This window comes from Mycteria americana, chromosome 17 (assembly GCF_035582795.1).
Source record: "Mycteria americana isolate JAX WOST 10 ecotype Jacksonville Zoo and Gardens chromosome 17, USCA_MyAme_1.0, whole genome shotgun sequence".
Classification (NCBI taxonomy): Eukaryota; Metazoa; Chordata; class Aves; order Ciconiiformes; family Ciconiidae; genus Mycteria; species Mycteria americana.
In genome coordinates, this window is record NC_134381.1 from 10760412 (window position 1) to 10777768 (window position 17357).

The window sequence follows — 17357 nt, forward strand, 5'->3', positions numbered from 1 at the left end:
CCGGCCATTTACCACTGCCCCATTTCCGTGTGTCCCCATGGTTTACGTGCCCAGGGCTCCTGCACAGACACGCTGTGGGTCAGGCTGGGGGCCTGGGTCCTCCTGCGGACCCTGAGCAAGGGTCGTGTCTCCAAGGGCTGTGCAGGGGCTGGGGGGGGCTGCACTGGGGGGGCTGTGCAGGGGCTGTACTGAGGTTGGTTAAGGGGGCAGCACCAGGGCTGGGAGGGGGCTGTACTGGGACTGCACTGGGACTATGGGGGGAACTGCACTGGGATTATGCAGGGTGTGCATGGGGGGGCTGCTCGGAGACTGGGGTGGGGGCTGAACTGGAGGTGTCCGGGGCTGCGTTGGGGATGCCCAGGGGCTGCATTGGGACTATGTGGGGGCTGCCTGGGGGGGGGGGGGGGGGCTGCGTGGAGGTGTCCGGGGCTGCACTGGGGCTCTGTGGTGGCTGCATGGGAGGGCTGTGCTGGAGCTGCACTGGGGACGGGGTTGGGGGGGCTGCACTGCGGGGATGTGGGGGACTGCATCGGGGGGCTGCACCGTGGGTGTCCGGGGCTGCCCGGGCGGGCTGCACCGGGGGTGTCCGGTGGCTGCACGGGAGGGGGGGGGGTGCTGCACTGGGGCTGCCCGTGGGGGCTGCGCTGACCCCGCAGCCCCACTCCCATCCCACGCAGGGACCCTCCGTGGCGGGAAGGGGCTTCCCAGCGGCGGCCCCCCGGGCTGGGCAGGGAGGAGCGTCCCGTCGCGTCCCGTCCCGTCCCGTCCCGTCCCATCCCGTGCACTGCCGCGCCGCGCCGCGCCACGCCGTGCCGTGCCGCCGCGTCCCGCCCCGCGCCGTCCCGCCCCCCCCCCGCCCTCCCGCCCGGCCCGGCCCGGCCCGCCGGGGCTGAGCAGCCACGGGAGGCGCCGGCGCTCGGAGTCGCTGCGCTCGGCGCTGGGGCGCGGTGTGTCTGGGACTGCCGGCGGGGCGGCGCGCACCGGCACCGGCTCGGCTCGGCTCGGCTCGGCTCGGCCGAGGCCCCGCGGATCTATGCGGCTGTGAGCGGCGGGAGCAGAGCGGGATGGAGCGGCTCCTGGCGCCCGGCCTCCTGGTGCTCCTGCTGCCCGCCCTAACGCGAGGTGAGGGCTGCCGCGACGGGCCCCGGACCGGCCGCCCCAAGCGCCCGGCAGGAAGTTTGCCGGGAGCGGGGCCGCGCGCGGCGTGTGCCCCGGTCCCGGCTGGGCACCGCGGGGCGGCGGAGCGCGGCGGCGGGGGGGGTCCGGGCCGCGGGGACCCCGTGGGAACCGGGACTCGGTGCCGCGGGATGCCTGGGGACCGGGCTCAGCTCCTGCGGGGGGACCGGAGCTCGGCGTCGCCGGGGGAATCGGGGCCGGAACCGTGGGGGGAGCGGGGCTCGGTGCCCCGGAGGAGGTGGCGGGGGAACGGTGCTCGGAGCCGCGAGGGACCGGAGCTCGGTACCGAGGGGTGGCGCGGGGAACTGCTCTCGCTGCCGTCGGGGGGACCGGAGCTCGGTACCGCGGGCGGCCGGAGCAGGGCGCGGCGGGCAGGCGGGGGGGCCGGAGCTCGGGACGGGCTCGGCCCGGCGGAGGGGCGCGCAGGGCGGCCGCGCTCCTGCCTGTTGTTCCGCGAGAGCTTTTGACCGTTTTGCAAATTTTTCTCGGTTTCCTGTTTCTTGAAAGTCAGCCGGGTCCCCTCCGGCGCCGGTCCCGGGGCGGGTCCGGGTGCTTGACCGCAAAGCGCTGGGCGACCGTCGGGGGCGGCCGGTCGGGGCCGGGGAAAAGAGCCCTAAAAGCGGCTGGAGATGCGGGGCGGAGCGGGGAGCAGCCCGCGATGCCCCCGGGGCCCTGCGATCGCCCCCCCGCCCCCTTCCCCCCCTCGGGGCCGAGCGAGCAGCCTCCTCCCGAGCAGGAGCGTCCTGGGCGGATTTTGGGAAGGGAAGGCAGCGGGGCTGCCTTCGCCCCACTCCGCACCGGGAAGGCCCGGGCCGAGAGCCATGCCTGGCGCCCGGCCCCTCGGGAGGCAAAGTTTGCAGAAAGTTGTGCCGGGCCGGAGCGGTCCCCACCACCCCACTCCATCCCCCGTGGGACAGGCGGGGCTGGGGACAGAGCCCCGAGCGCAGCGGGGTGTCCCCGGGGTGTGTGGGGCTCGGCAGCCATCCGGGGGAGAAGTTTGGTTCTGGCGGTGGCGGTGCGAAGCTGTAGTCGCTCAGTGTGAAACTGCTCTGGCTGCACACGCGTGTCGCAGAACCGGTTACCGTGAAGAGCTAGCAGGGCAGAGAAGGGGAAGAGCCAGCCGGGGTGGAAATCGGAAGCGATTCTGGTACTTTCAGCAAGTTGCTGTGGTAACTGTGTAGAATTTGGCTCTGAGGGCCAGACAATGAAACCTTTACTCATAGCAAGTTGTGACGGGCGACTCATTTCGTTACCGAGTTAATGATAACTAATGGGCCCTCGGGCAGATGGTTTTTCCCAAATGGCATTTGTCACTCAAGAGCCTGATCTGGGGTTTCTCTCTGTCAGTTCTCCTGCTGAAGGAGAAGGCAGAGCCTACCCTCGAGCCCACCCCGACTTTATTTTTAGGCGAGACTCTCGGCGCTGGGGCCGTGCGGGCCCTGCCCGCCTCCATCACGCTGCGGGTGGGGGCCACCGGGTGCTGCAGCCCCCATATCACCAGGCTGGACGCTCCGGGGGTCTCGGCGAGCCTGTCCCCGGTCCGGGTGACGCTAGGGGCTGCAGCCCCCCTTCCCGCTGCCGCCCGGGACCTGCGCTGTGGCTAACGCTCTCCTTCTGTTTGCAGGTTTACGGTGCACGCAGCCTGCCGAATCCTGCCTCAACGGGGGCAAGTGTGAAACTTTTCTCAACGGGACGGAGGTGTGCCAGTAAGTATGGAGGAGCCAGAGGATTTTCATCTCCCCCGACCAAAGTATTGATATGCATGTTGACTTTGCTTTGAAGGCTCTGGATTTAATAGGGCAAGATGCGTGTTCTTTCCTTGAGTGGCAAGAATAACCTGCTTGTGTAGGAGTCGCTGCGAGTTTGGCAGGATCGGGCTTTGTTCCTAGCTGGGTGGAAAAACATGGGCAAAGGGCCATGTTTTGGTGGTGTTAACCTATGCAGGCTGCCCTGCTGATGGAGCAGGAGGTAGGGCCAGCCCGCGGCACTTGTTGGACCGTCGGGTGGGGAGGGAGGCTGCCTGTCTGTCTGTCTTCCAGCTACTCCCTCCTGGCCCCGAAGCGTTGCCTTTCAGTCCCTTGCACCCTGTCAGTTCGTGGTGCCGTGTCCAGTACGTCTCCAATAAACGTTCAGGAGCGATTTCGTGGCGTAGCTCTGGCTGCTGGTGCTGCCCCGTTGATGTCCGTGGGTCTGCAGGACATTTCCCGGGGCAGGCGGGGGAGCAGGGCCACCTCCTCCCGCAGCCCTGCCGGTGCTGGTGCCAAGCTGCGGTCCAGCCCAGCGTTCCTGGTGGGACCTGGCACCCAGGCAGGAGCTTTCTCCAAGCCGATTGTGGGGAAACGGATGTGTAAAGCGTTGGGACTCTTTGAAGGACCAGCCGACCCACCACAGCGATGGCCGATTCACTCCAGGCTCCCAGGGAACAATAACCAAGAGAAATGAATAAGACTCCAGCTCCCTTTTTAAAACTATTCCATAAAAGAAATGTGAATGGGCAAGGCTCTGTTTTCCGGCCAGATTTCCCCTCTGCCTGTTGAACGTGGCCTGAGCTGAGAGCAGGCGGGGAGACGTTCCCACCCACCCCAAATTTCCAAATAGGAAGTCCTCATCGGAGGAACCCGAAGGCATTTCCAATCCCAACCTGTTGAATGGCAGTTTCCCTTGACAATGTGTGTTGCTTTTCGCAAAACCGCCTGGGTGCCGTTACTCTGCCCAGTAGCCGGGCACCTCCCGCCCCCTTCTCCAAGCTGAGCCCCCCAACCCTTTGGTGCAAATAAATCAGCAAATCAATCAGGCACATGAGCAATTTAATGGACAAAGGCTGGGTCCCTTTGTGAGCCACTAATGAATGCACGCCACTTTTTTTTGCACAGAAGCCCCTACCAACGCTTGACGCTCTAAATCTTGTTTTCTTTCATTCAAAGAGCGACAGCTGGGATTCGGTCGAAATTCGGCAGCTATTGTTAAGGGAGGCAGATTAATGCTGTGTGACTAATCATGTATGGCTTCCCAGAATGCCCAACCCTCCACCCCCTCCCCAACCTTACACCCCTCCTTTTCCTTGTGGTCATTCTTCCCTTTTTTTTCTTAAGTCTCTGCAACTCCTGATTTACATTTCATGTGCAGATGGTGATGGAATCTAATTAGATCTGATGTGTGCGAGCTCTCTATTTGGAGGAGAAGCCTCCAAAGCAGGCTTGGAGTGGGGTTTTTTTAAGAGAAAAAGTTAACTTTAAAGAACTTCTTCATTGCTAGCTGTGAATAACCGCCTCTCTCTTGGCTGCAGACGCCGGGATGGCTTCACGAGTGCGTGCGAGTTATTTTTTGCATGAAACCAAGGTGTGCGCTCTCCGTGCGTTAAAGCGCTTGTCCCGTGCAGGGTACGCTCTGTGGGCGATGGGGGCAGATATTGGAGGTACTGCCAGACTGGAGGAGGTGCAACTTTCCAAGGTATCTGATAGCAGCTCGCAAAATCCTGGTTTTTCACTTGTTTGAATATCTCTTTACGAGGAGTTTTGCTTCCAAGCTTCTTAAACAAAGCAGAGCCAAGAACACAGATACCAGACGCAGAAAAGCTTGGCACTGCCCTTTGGCGCCTGCGTGAAATGCACCATTTTGGCTGCTGGCCACATCTCCGCTCGGCCTGGCACTTAACAAAGTTTGGCCATAAAGCCCCATTGTGCTGCCTCCACAAATCCAATTAGAAAGTGGAGTGAAATAAATAGCGTACGAGGGAGACGCTACTCCAGCGGACAAGCGTCCCGGCGTTTGTGGCGGGAGAGAGCTAGTTGGGTTACGTGAAGACGACTGATAACACCAAAACCGAGTTATCAGCCCTGTTACAGAAAGGGAATCGCCGGGGTGAGACGAGGAGCTTTCTCTGCCTTTATTATTTTACAGTGATAGTTTGTAAAACTCTGGGTGCCTTATCTTGCTTGTCCCTTTGCCAGGTAGTCCAGGGCACGCGGGGCTTTAATTGAATGGAGAGGACTAAGCATTTGATCGGCTGGAGGGCTCGCGACAGAAGCGGCCTAATTAAACTGCCTTTGGAGCTGTTTTCCATCTTGGCAGGGGCAGCCAGGTCTTTCAGTGCTGGAAGAGCAGCAGCAGCAGAGTTTCATGCACCTTGCATGGACCCCAGCTGAAGGTGCGGGGTGTTTCTGTCCCGTGCATGGCACTTGCGCCAGATCTGGAGCTTTAAAAGTTCCGGTCTGCAGATGATGGCTGCGGCGGTGTTGCAGTGCGGTTTCACAGCACTGGGGAGCTGTGGCTTTCCACAAAAGGCACTCGCCTTTCACTAAGGCATTTTCCCAGACAAAATGAGAAGGTTTTCCAAAAGATCGTTTTGACTTCTAGTGATAGCTCCTAATTAGACTGTTGGATAACCGTAGTTTTGACTGGCATCCCTGCAAATGAGCGGGGCTGATTTTAGATTGCTGTGCCATGTGACACTTATTCCCAGGACCTCCCTTGCTCCGCTAGTTAAAAGCAGATGGCATGAAAGAGGGCTGAGTTTCAAACCCCGCTCCACCAGCCTTTCACCGTTAAAGTCAGAGGAGCTGCGTCTGGGTTGTCATACTCTTGCCTAGAGAAGCCAAAGAGACGGCAAAGGAAAAAAAAATAAGTTAAATTAATCACTAGGCTTGCGCTGAAAAGGGGGAAAAGTCGGTTTGCTAAAGTACTTCCTCTGTTTATGAATCAGCGCGACGTTGTAGTTCAGCCAGGGCGATGGCTCCTGAGCTGGTGCCCGTTGCCACCACCAGCTTCCATGGGCAGCAGGCCAGAAGCCTTGGAAGAAACATTCAGAGGGGGACCGTAGCAGGAAGAGATTATTATTTTAGCTCAAAACTCTTTTAGGAGACAACCAGGAACACAGAGGAGTGATCTGAGTACTGCAGCTCTCTGTGCCCTTCAAGTTATTCAACTGCTCAGTCATTGTTATCTCATTGTAAAGGGCGGAAGTTTCCTTCTGGTTTGGTTTTTCTCATGTGCTTTAACCCAACGTTATTTCCATGAAATAATAACAAAGAAAAAATGCAGTCTCCGTGCTGGAGAGGAAGAGGGTGGAGTGTTGAACAATCACCCAGAGGAAGCTCTTAAAGAAGTAGACGAGCGGTGATTCAGCCATGTTGAGAACTCTTGATGGCTCTTTCGAGTCTGATCTCATTCTCGGAAAGAGCAAGGTGGAAATGGGTAAGAGGGTAGATTAAAAATACAAAAGCATCACCTGTTGCGGATTCCAGTGGAAGAGAAACTTAGCTGAGAAGCCCCGCTGGCGAGGTCACTGGGACAGCAGCGGGATTTTTTAGCTCTTTTCTAGAAGAATCTCTGTTTACATCTCTCCTCTCTGCAAGGTGTCTTGATGGTTATCAGTTGTCTCAGGTGATCCCACTGACTCCTGCTGACTTGCCCTGGGATTTTATTGGTTGGGCTGAGTTTTTTTGCTTGATTTTTCTCATGGCTTGGTACTTGTGATGGCCAGAAGGTTGTACTGCATTTGGGCAGGGGCCAGCACGGGTCATGCTCAGGAGGAGATATCTCAGTAGGTCCCTCAGCGGTACCTGCAGCACGGAGATGAGCAGGAGAGGTGGGGTGATGCCTGCTGAGATGAAGTTGCTCGGGGGCTCCCCAGGATCCAGAGAGGATGCGGTATTTGCAGTGGCCGTCACCACCTGAGATCAGAGGGGCTATTCCCTGCCAGGTACTTGCAGCTGTTAAATGTGTGATCCCGTGGTGTGATGCAGTGCACGGGGCTCTGCTCCTCCATGGACAGCTTCTGGAGGTGGCTCGCTTCGTCATGCAGGCTACATTTTATTCCTCCAAAATCTCTGACTTGCTGTCTTCCTATGTGCTGGAAGCCACGATACGTCCATTTGTTCCAGCTGATACTACACACCCTGGTCTCACCTCCAAGGCTGTTATGGTTTATTGTATGTAGCATGAGGGAGACATGCTTGGTCATTGCAAGGCCAAGCTGTTCACCAATTAAGGGCTTGGATAACATAATCAGCAGGCAGTTAGCAAGTTTTAAAATAACATTGTTTGGAAATTAACCTGCTCTTTCCAGGCCTGGAGGTGTGCTGACCCTCGTTTTGCTCGTGTTGGTAGGTGTCCCGAATGGTAACGGCATGTGTACATGAGTGGAATGTGAAATTTATAGAGCATCAGTGTGTTTAACGAGGGAGTAGCCTCCGGGTGCAGTAACCGAGAGCTGGTAAGCTCTGGATCTGGATGGAGACTTCTCCACGGTTAACGTGTGGCCAAACTCCAGGTGAAGGTTTTAGACCACGTATTGGGGCTGTGGGGTGGAAGAGCCTCTGGGATACAGCTTAAAATCCCCCTTGGAAAGCAGACCTGTAGTGGCATCTCGGTTGAGTCCTGCCTCCTTTCCAGGGACCAGAAAGGTGGTTGGGGTCCGTCTGCTTCACTGCAGGTGCGTGACTTCGTGTCCAGCCAGCTCCTGCTGCTGCCCAGGATGGGGCAGCACCATGGGGCACTTGGGCTGCTCACTCATCGCTCCCCAGGCTGGTCTTGGGCTGACTTTCTGCAGCCCTTTGCTTTGGGGACCATGGTTAGAAAGACCAGCAGGCCAGAGAGGTGAAGGTTTGAGGTGATTCCAGATACTTTCCAAATAGTCTTTTCATCTCGTTGCATGCCCTTGGCACGCAGTGCCGAGCCCCAGTGCCTGGAAGTGGCTGTGCCAAAATCCTGCAGGTCCTTGACATTGCCCTGCTGCATAGTGCCCTCATGAGCCTGGATTTGCTGCAGGGAACAGGCATCCCAGCTTCCCCAGTCCATCCGTCCATGGAAGGGCTCCATCCTGCAGTGCTGGGCTCCATCCTGCAGTGCTGGGCTCCTCAGGGTTGGCCTTGACAGGTATCGGCAGCGGTGGGTCGGTGTTACTACCATCCAAGGACTGCCAGCGATGGGAGTTGTGTTGGGCACTCACCAGCCCAGCGCAGTGCTCGTGCTTTGGTCCGGGGTAGAACTGCAGCTACTCGCGTCGGCCAAAGATCTGGAATGAGCAGTAGAAATGCTACTCTGGTGTTGAGGGGGGTGTTGCAGTTTTGGTTCTTGGGTATCTGAGCTCGGAGGCATCCAGGAGCAGGAGCAGAGACGTGTGAGGGTCAGGGCCCTGCTTTGGCACCGCCGGCATAGCAGGGTCTGATCAGGGTGGTAGAGCAGGGGTTCTGAAGGGCTGAGGAAGCCCCAGTTGGACTTAATAGCACAACTCTCTTTGCACATCTATCACATGTGACGTTGGGAAGTCTTTGCAGCACTCCGCTAGGTCTTAGTGACACCAGACCATGGCAGCTCCCATCTGCCTGCTTGGAGAGCCCCAGGACAGTTAGAGATGCCCACCTGGAGACACCCCAATCTTTGCTTTGACATCCAAGTCTTGCTGGTAGAGCAGCTCGGCACTGCTTCCAGCTGGCCGTCTGGCCGAGGTGTGATGGTGCCCGTTCAGACTTGCGCGCCCTTGTCTGGCCTCTGCCTTCCTCGGTGCACGGCAGCGCCTGGACCCATTGCAGCACCTCTGTCTACAGCTCTAGCGTGCATCCAGCGGATCGGGTCGCCTCGTCTCACCTCCCTGTGTTGGCGAGTGCCCCGCGGGCAGGGGTCTGCAGTATGGGACGGTATCGGGGTTTCCACGTACGTCAAGCAAGGTCTGCTTGGTGCCTCAGTTTCCCCCCCATGTGCTGTTGCTTATCTGAACATCAAAACCTGTCTTGGTGAGAGACGGAGCAGCACGACCTGCCGGGCGCATCCCAGCTCACGGAGCTGAATTAGGTGATGGAGGTGCCTGTTGGTAAATGCAGTGCTTGGTGTGAGAGATGCAGGATCGGGACCGCGACCAAAGCCCGTGTGTGGGGTTGAGGGGTAGGCGTCTGGCTGGGTCCTGTGGGGAGCCCTGCCCCAGCACGGAGCAGCATCCTGCCCACCGCCCCACGCGCAGTGGGATTCGTGCCCTGCTCGCGGCCGGTGATGTCCCGCGTCTGGGTCTGCAAAGGGCTGTTGGGAGCCTGCGAGCGGTGCGTGCGCTGGGTGTGCTTCCCTCGCAGAGCAGTAATTAATGCCTACTTCGAGCTTTCACCCGCCACGTCCTCCCCTTCCCCCATGGCAGTCTGGAGTTAATATTGGAAAAATCAGTTAAACAGTTAATGTTTAGGCCCTGGTTATTAGGCTCTTGCACATTTCCAGCAAAAGGAGCGGAGTTGCATTTTAATGGGAAACTTTCACGCTCAGTCAAGTTGCAAAAATGTATTTGCGCCGAAGTAATTTTCTTTTAACAAGTTTTCACCCTAATTCCCTTCCCCAAAATCTGAATTTAATGCTATTTATATGGGAAATGGATTTATTAAGTTTTAATGATGCTATAATGTTGCCCTTATTTAATAGAAGGGGCACCCTGCAGGCAAGTGGCCTTGTGGTGGGCTGGGTGCCGGGAGGAGCACCGATGGCGAGGGATCCTGTTGCTTTGGGTTGATCTAAAGTCGGCGTAGCTGAGAGCGGCGGTGCCAGGCTTTGCTTGGAGCTCCAGGGCTGTGCAGGATCAGTCCCAGGCTGTTGCAAGGGCTGGGGCTGCAGGGCTGAGCCTTGCCCCCTGCTGCCGATTCCTCCTCATCCTCCTGCGTGGCTCCTCGTGGGATGTGACACTACCTGTCCACCACAACTGTCCCCAAGAGGAGCAACGAAAGGAGCCTTTGGCACTGGGGCTCTTCACTTTGTCAACTGCTCTGTCCCATGTCCCCTTGCTGAGGGAGCCGGCGTCAGCGGGGCAACGGGGACCCCAAGGACCATACGCTCCCCGCTGGCATCGCTGCCTGGGGGGTGGAGTGTTTGTGAGCGTGCAGTGGTTTATTTTAAGATGGAAATTATCTGCTGTCGATGGGCAGCCGTGGAGGAGAGCACGTCCCCAGTGCTCCCGCCCAACCGGTGCATCCTTGCGCGGGGGGATCGGAAAAAGACCCCCCCCAAAGGCACTCGCGGCCGGTTAACCCATGGAATAGCTCCTCTCGGGGCAGGTGGAGGAATGTGGCTGTCGACAGCGGGATGTGCAGTGCCACCGGCTCCCGCCCTCGCGCCTGCTGCCTGTCGGCGGCCGGAGCCCCGCACGCTGGCTTCGGGATGGGCTGGGAGAGTGACCCTGTCGGGGAGCGGCCCGGGAGAGGGGGGGCCTCTCCCCGGCCCCCAGCCCCTATTAAAATGTTAGACACAGACCTCCAAGTCAAAAGGCAGGGCGACAGACGGCCCTTTCACAGGGCCTGCTGCTCCCCACAAAAGGGGGGTTTCCAGGGGAGGGGGGCAGGAATGCGGGCTGCGGCCGGAGGGCAGAGCCACCACCATTGTCCCCGCTCCCTCGGCGAGGGCGTCATGTTGACACAGGGATTTCTGCCGGCAAAAGGTGTCGGAGGCAGAGTCTTTCCTCCCTCCCTCGCCGTTTCCTTGGTTAAACTCGGCAGCAGCAGAAATCCCGGGATACAGATCCCGGGAGCAGATACCCGTCTGCTCGGAGGTGCTTTACGTCCCTCAGGCCATGGTTTCCAAGGGAGCGAGGGTTTTGTTGCTAATAACTATTTTCGGGAGCTTTGCTTTTCTTGCATCTTCATGGCTGTGAGGTTGGGGGGAGCCGGATCCATCGCTATCCGGCTGTTGCCGTCTCTGCCTACTCGGTGTCTCACCAAAACAGCCCCGGCACGAATTGCTCTGGCTTTTGGTAGGGTTTGTGCTGCAGGGGTACCCATATGCTCTGCAGAACCCCCCTCTCCTCCTGTTTATAAATATCGGAGCTAAATATAGCTTGTTTAAACTCTTGGTGGCTGTTCAGATCCTAATCTCAGGTTTTATGTTCAGGATTAGAAGAGTGGGATGGTGGGGTCACGCGTGTCCCGGGTGGGAGTTTTCCATATTTGGCTCTCGGGCAGTGCGGTGTTTAGCCAAAACTTGGTTTGAGGGGGAAAAGGGGGGGAAAAAAAAAAAGAGTTCATCATTGCTTAGTGAGATGGTGACACGGGCACTGCGTGCGTGCCAGAACTCGTGGGAGCAAGGCAGCGTGAATTCGCCCTGCGCAGGCAGCAAGTGTGGGCAGCCCTGCGTCCAGAGCGGGTGAAAATGGGCATTTACCCCAAAAGGGATGGGGAAGGGAGAGTGGCCTCGGGCACCAGCAGTGCTGGGCTGGCGGGTGGCCTGGGGAGGTGGAATTTCCTCATCTCCTCCAAGCTCCAACTTTTCCTTCTGCTGGCTTAAAGAATAAAACATTTTTAAAGGCAAAATGTTTACAAACGAAAAGTCAAAAGAGGGAGCAGTTGCAGCAGGCGCTCTCGAACGCCACAGCTGCTGTAAGCACCACGGAGGAAAAGAAGAGCCAGGCACCTTCGCGGTGTCTAACAGGCACGCCAGTCACCGGCGTGGGCACTTGCTTCAGGACCTGCCCCGGACGCTCGCCCCTGCCCCGCGGGCGAGGCATTTGCCGGCCTCAGCCCAGGTTGTGTTCCCTGGGGATCCTCTGCTGAGCCGCGTCCTTTACGGTCACCCCGTAAACGGGCTCCTCCAAGAGAAGGAGCAGGGACCGGGACGAGCGGGGAGAGCAGAGCTCGGCTCGGCGCAGGGCAGCGCGCTCCCACAAACAATGGGGCTGTGCGGATTTACACCGGCAGAGGATATAAAAAACATCAACTGGGGAGGGGGGGAAATATTTCATAGCAGCCATTGTTGAGGGTGGGAATGAGGCGAGTTTTGTCTTGGTCTCTTCCTTCGACATCTTTCATGTTTATTGTGAATGAAGCTCCATTGAAAGGCAGCTCCTTCCCAGGTAGCCGGTTACCACCCAGTGAATAGCCTGGCCACTTTGCTTAGTAATGGGATTATATTGTTTTTCATTACAATGGGAACTTTGATTCCCAAACTGTCCTGACTAATGTCTGCTTAAGAAACACAGCCATTTTTTTTCCCTCTGCCCTTCACGCTGGTAGGAGGAACAGGGCTCTAGCACGTTTTTCCCCACTCCTGGCTGTAAGTATATCCAGCTTTGGGAATTCCTTTAGTTTCTCTCCAGATGAAAGTCTGGGTCTTAAAATCTCAATTAGATGGCTTGGGCTAGGTCAAAAATGAAATGGAACAAAAAAAAAAAACACCACACATCAAAGACTTCGGATTGCAGTTTGCTTTTTTTAATTAAACAAGACTGGAGATCTGCTCTTGCTTTATTAACCTGATGTCACTCGAAGTAACCTGCTGCTTTGCCAACCACCCTCCCTGTGTGAAACTCTGTTTTTTTCCCAGGCTGGTGTCCCAGAGTGTTTAATAAAGCAGGGCCTGGATGGGACTTCATAAAAAACCACCAGTTTGGTCTAGCACTGGTTTTTGGTGCTGGGAGCCGCGTCGCGGCTGCCGGAGGTGTTTGTGCGGCCATGCCGGCGCCGGGGGAGCGCGGCAGGGCCGGCGGGAGCTTTGGGGTGCATCGCCTGGTCGGGGTGCCCCACGTGGGCGAGGGGGAGCTGGGCAGCTCTGCCTTCTCTGCCTTGGCTCTCCTGGGAGCCGTGGCGAAGCCTTTGGTTTCTTAACGGACGCGTGTGCCAGAAACCACAGAGCGAAGCTGCAGGTGAGGTGCGGCGAGCCTGGCTGTGCCGGCTGCTGGGAGGGGGCTCAAGCGGCTCCCACCAGCCCCCGGCTGCCAGGGCAGGAGGGAGCATCCACGGCCCCACGTGCTCCAGGGAGGTCAGGGCAGCGTCCGAAAGCGTTCCCCGTCTCCCTGCACCCATCTTCCTTCTGCTGGCTCCAGGGGTGCCGTGCCACCCCGAGCAGGGTGGCGATACCAGGGCAGGAGCTGAGCAGCAGCGTGCAGGGTGCTGAGCTCTGCTTTCCCAGCGGGACTGTTTTCCAGGCCTGTCTGCCTTCCCCTGGCTCCGGAGCATGCTCCCACGCTCGGCGGGGTGTTTCCAAGGCGGGCTGACGCCGCTGGGAAGCCGTCCTGTAGACAGTCGTGAGCACCTGCGGTCCCCAATGATGCTCTGTGCAGGAACACGGGAGGGGCTCGTGGGGAGGCAGTGGAGTAAGAATGAATGGAATAAAGTGGAATGGGAAGATGCAGTAAGAAGCAGATCTCTTCTCTCAGTGACACGGGGACATGTCCCCGAGCACCGGCCCTTTCTCTGGTCGGATTGGAGCTGGCGGAGATCAGGGTTCCCCGGGCTGGCACCGAGCAAACGTGTCTTAGGGGGAAGGGTGTAACTTCAGAAGAAAGCTGGGGTGTTGCTTCCAGGCTGTGCCAGGCGGGAAGCCACTGGCACAACTGGAAAAGTGACTCTTGTGCGTGGATGCCTGATGGAAAGCAAGTTTAACGCCCAGGGTCTGCAGCTGCCGGGGCCGCGCAGGGGAAGGTGTGAAAGCAGGCAGTTGTGGTTCCCGTTCGTAAGCCCGAGGATGACGGTTACCCCGAGAGGTGTGGGGACGATGGGGTAGGGTCGTGTCACCGCTCTGCGGCTGGGAGCGGCGTGCGGTGGCTGTGGTCCTGTGTGCAGCTAAGGAAAACTCTCCTGCTGCATATTTCTCCTTCCCTCGGCCGTTGCCAGCAAACACGTGAAATCCGAGTGTCCTGCTCACGTTTGGCCGCTTGCTTCGCTCCGCAGGGTCCGGACCGCGCTGGCACAGGCGTCTGCTCAGTCACGCGGCGCGTTTGCTGGTGCAGAGGGCTTTGTGCGTGTGACGGTTCCTCGGTGGGGACCCTCTGCACCACGCAAGGTCACGGTCGTGGTTTCTGAACCACCTCTGCGCTGGGGTGGCTCTGCCGGGGACTCTGGGGCGCAGGGAGGGCGGCTCGTCTGGGATGGCTGCTCTGGGCCACGGGTACCACGGAGCAGAGAGCGGCATCCCCCACAGCCCAGCCTGCGCCTGGGGACACGGGTGTCGGGGTGGGGGCTGCTCCCCCCCCCAGCAGGGGAGACCCCGCACCCAGCGCCTGGGTTCGCTGCTGCCCCAGGGACTCTCCTGGCCCCATTAGCCTCAAGTACCCCCAAAACGGGGCTCGAGTAAAGACCTGAGCCTCCCCTCCTCGGCTTTCCCACGGTGCTCATACCTTGGGGAAAACAACCGCGGCCGTTCATGCTTCCAGCAGATGAGGGTGAGGAAGAGGTTATGTGATGGCAGCGCAGATAAGAGGCAGCCTGGACGCGGGGCCAGCGGCTGGGATGGGGCTCCCCACCAGCCCCCTGTCCCCTCCCGCAGAGCGGGGCTGCCCCTTGGACCTGCCCCGCCATTGGGAAGGGGACGGGGGACAGCCCCTGCGCGTCCAGTGGCCGTGCTCCGGCTTACACCTGGTTTTCATTTTGCTTGTTGGGTTGTTTTGTGCATTTTAAGCCCGAGGTGGGTTTCGCCTCCAGCCCTGCCATGGTCTCAGCCCTCAGGGGTTAGGCAGGAGAGCAGTGGGTGGTGTGAGCGTGGCCGTTCTCAGCTGCGGGGCGATGCAGGCTGAGCCTCTGCCGAGCCCCCCGCATCCAGGGCATCCCCCATGCACCCAGCACCTCTGAAACCCCCCCCAGCCCCTGGGCTGTGCTTATGCAGGGCTGACGCATCCCAAATTTGAACAAAGCCCCGGTGCCGCCATGCGGGAGCCGTGCCGGGGCAGGGTGGGCTGTGGGAGCGCCTGGGTGTCATCTGTGCCGGCCGTGGCAGATGGCAGCTTAGCGCAGAAGGGAAAACATTAGTCTTGGGTCAGAGGTCGCAGAAACATCTGCCTCGGGATGCTTTCAGTGCCTGCATTGCTGCGGAGGGACAAAACCTGTTGCTGGTGGGTTGGAGGAAAAGCCTCGCGCGCTGCAAGCGGGGAGGGAGCGAACAAAGGGCCGGCAGCGCGCGCGGAGCTGCACGCACGGAGCGGCCGGCACGGGGGCCGCGGGCTGGGGGGGGGCCGGGATGGGCACCCCAACTCTGCCAGCACGGCTCGTGGGGCGAGGGGGTGCTGGAAGCCACGGCAGCCGGGCAAGAACACGTGTAACGCAAAGCTGGGGCAGCGGCGCGGCAGCAGAGCGTGTTGGCTGTCTGATATTTCTGCGGCTCATTCGTGCTTTTGATTATATGATTTGCCGAGCTTTTCTGGAGCCTTGCTGAAATAACCGCGGCGTTGGGCCGTTGTTTGTAACTCGTTACGGATGTGCAGCAGACACAACAAATGCACGTGCCCACGCTGAGCAGATCCAGATTTGGCCTGGGGTCGGCGCTGGGAGCGGGGTGGGAATTCAGGGCCGCTGTTCCCGTTCCCAGGCCATCCCCCGGGACTCGCTGTCTGACCTTGGGCAAGGCTTTCTCCATCACCCTTCACATCGCCCGTGAATCATGCCGGAGATTTATGGGTCGGGAGCGCGGTGCATTATTAAGTGCGCCTCCCCCCGCGCAGCCGTTTGCGCTCCGGGCACGGGTGCTCGCTCGGGGCCGGCGTGGAGGGGTAAGACGCGTCACAGCCCCGTGTCGTGGGAATCCAGCCCCCAGCCTCTGCCTGACTCCCCGAAACAAAAAGCCACCGGGATGGACGGCAGCCCCAGATGCTCGGGGGGTGTAAATCGGTGTGTTCGCACCTGCAAGGAGCACATGCAGCATCCCCATCCGCAGGGATGGGGACCAGCTGCTGCATTGCCTGTCCTGCCTGGTGCTTCGGTGACAGCCCCGGTCCCTTGGTTAGGTCATGTAGAAAATATCCTAGAAGTGAAGAGCTGTGAGACTGTCCGCCCTGACTTGGTCCTTGTGCCGGCACGGTTCTGGGAGAGAGAGCATCGTGCATTGGAGCAGGGCTCGGCCATCACCCTCCGTCGCTGTTTAAAACAGCGGGGTGGGTCGCGGCTGGAGCGTTTGATGCCTCTTCAGCAGGTTAATGAGTCAACGGAAACGTTTCTCAGCTGCGTGCTCAGGGGAGGGAGAGACACCAGTATTTTTAGCCATTCCTGCCTGGGTTGGGAACGGGGTGTGCGTCACGCGTGGGGCTGGGAGCGTGGCCGCGCTGGCCTCTCCAGGGATTTCACGGAGGCTCCTCAGGACCCCAGGGAGCTCAGCCGCCTTTCACCACCTCAAAGCTGGTTTCTAATGGCCCTTCTGAGCTGTTTTGATCCTGGAGCACCCGCCCTGTCCTCTGCCAACACATATATCTATAATTAAAGCATAGCTTTAATGTCTCTTATGCTAATTTCCATAAGCTCCTTGGGGATTGGTTTGGGTAGCCCTCGCTTGGGAAATGCCAAAGGAAAAACCACAGGGTGATCTTCGCCTGGCTGAGCCCGTGGGGACATCCACGTCTGCTTGCCTGGGAGCCTTCACGCCACCACACGCTGGTATGTTTTTTACAGAAAATGAAGCTTAGCTCCCTGGGCTGAACTTCAGGAGAGGTTTTTAGCCCCTGGAGACGTAGGTGGACACATGATGAGGTTGCAGCACGGCTGGGAGCTGAACCTGGCTCTGCTGAATCCAGACTTTCCAGACCTGGGAGAGCTGAAAAATAACTACGTCTTGGGCTGGCCTTATTCTTCACCTGGTTTTTGATCTCTTGCTTTGCATGCACAGCTTGTCTCCAGGCTTTCCTCTGCAGCCAGGACTCTCTAAAGCTCTTGCAGTCATTGGGCTTTTAAATGCAGCTCGAGAGTCTCCGGCTGTGAGTGAGCTCCGGGACCCGCACGGGGAGGAAACAGCGAAATTCATCCTGTGGCTTCAGTCCGCAGCCACGCTCTTCCCTGCGTAGTCTCAGATTGCTGTTGCAAACATGGGCAGGAATAGTGTTTCTGTGCAGAAACTTCTACAGGTGATGCAGGAGCGGTGTCGGAGCCGCTGGGTGCGAGGCTGCCCATGGGCATGTCCCGGGCGCTGCCATGTGTGAGCAGAGGAGCGTCCAGCGTCCTTGTTTCGTACTCTTGCCGAGCAGCGGTATCGCTATCATGATAGCGATATCCCTTCTGTCAGAGACCTTTGGCTCTGAAACCTTGAAAAGAAACTGAGATGACTTAGAAAACGTGGAAGGAATTTGAGAGGGCTCCCCGAGCTGGTGCAGTGTGTGCAATAGGTATGTGAGGGCTGTCCCCGTCCCCGCCACGGTTGTGGTTGTGATTTGGGAATCACCAAGCATCCGCAGTGGGTCTGTGCTGCGCAGCTCCGCTCCGCGCGATGCAAGCTCCTCCGTGGGTTATAGTAGTGACTACCGGATT

The 17357-nt window shown here is 58.9% G+C and overlaps 1 protein-coding gene across 2 annotated transcripts in view; it reads left to right on the forward strand.

The window, feature by feature from the left end:
- Window positions 1-901: 901 nt before the first annotated feature.
- The window catches only part of NOTCH1 (notch receptor 1), a 44675-nt gene continuing 28219 nt past the window's right edge, over window positions 902-17357 (forward strand). For both annotated transcript variants that reach the window (XM_075519387.1, XM_075519388.1), the window contains exons 1-2: window positions 902-1122; window positions 2801-2882. In XM_075519387.1, coding sequence (XP_075375502.1) covers window positions 1065-1122; window positions 2801-2882 — 140 coding nt within the window. In that variant the 5' untranslated portion in view covers window positions 902-1064. The remainder of the gene's footprint in view (window positions 1123-2800; window positions 2883-17357) is intronic.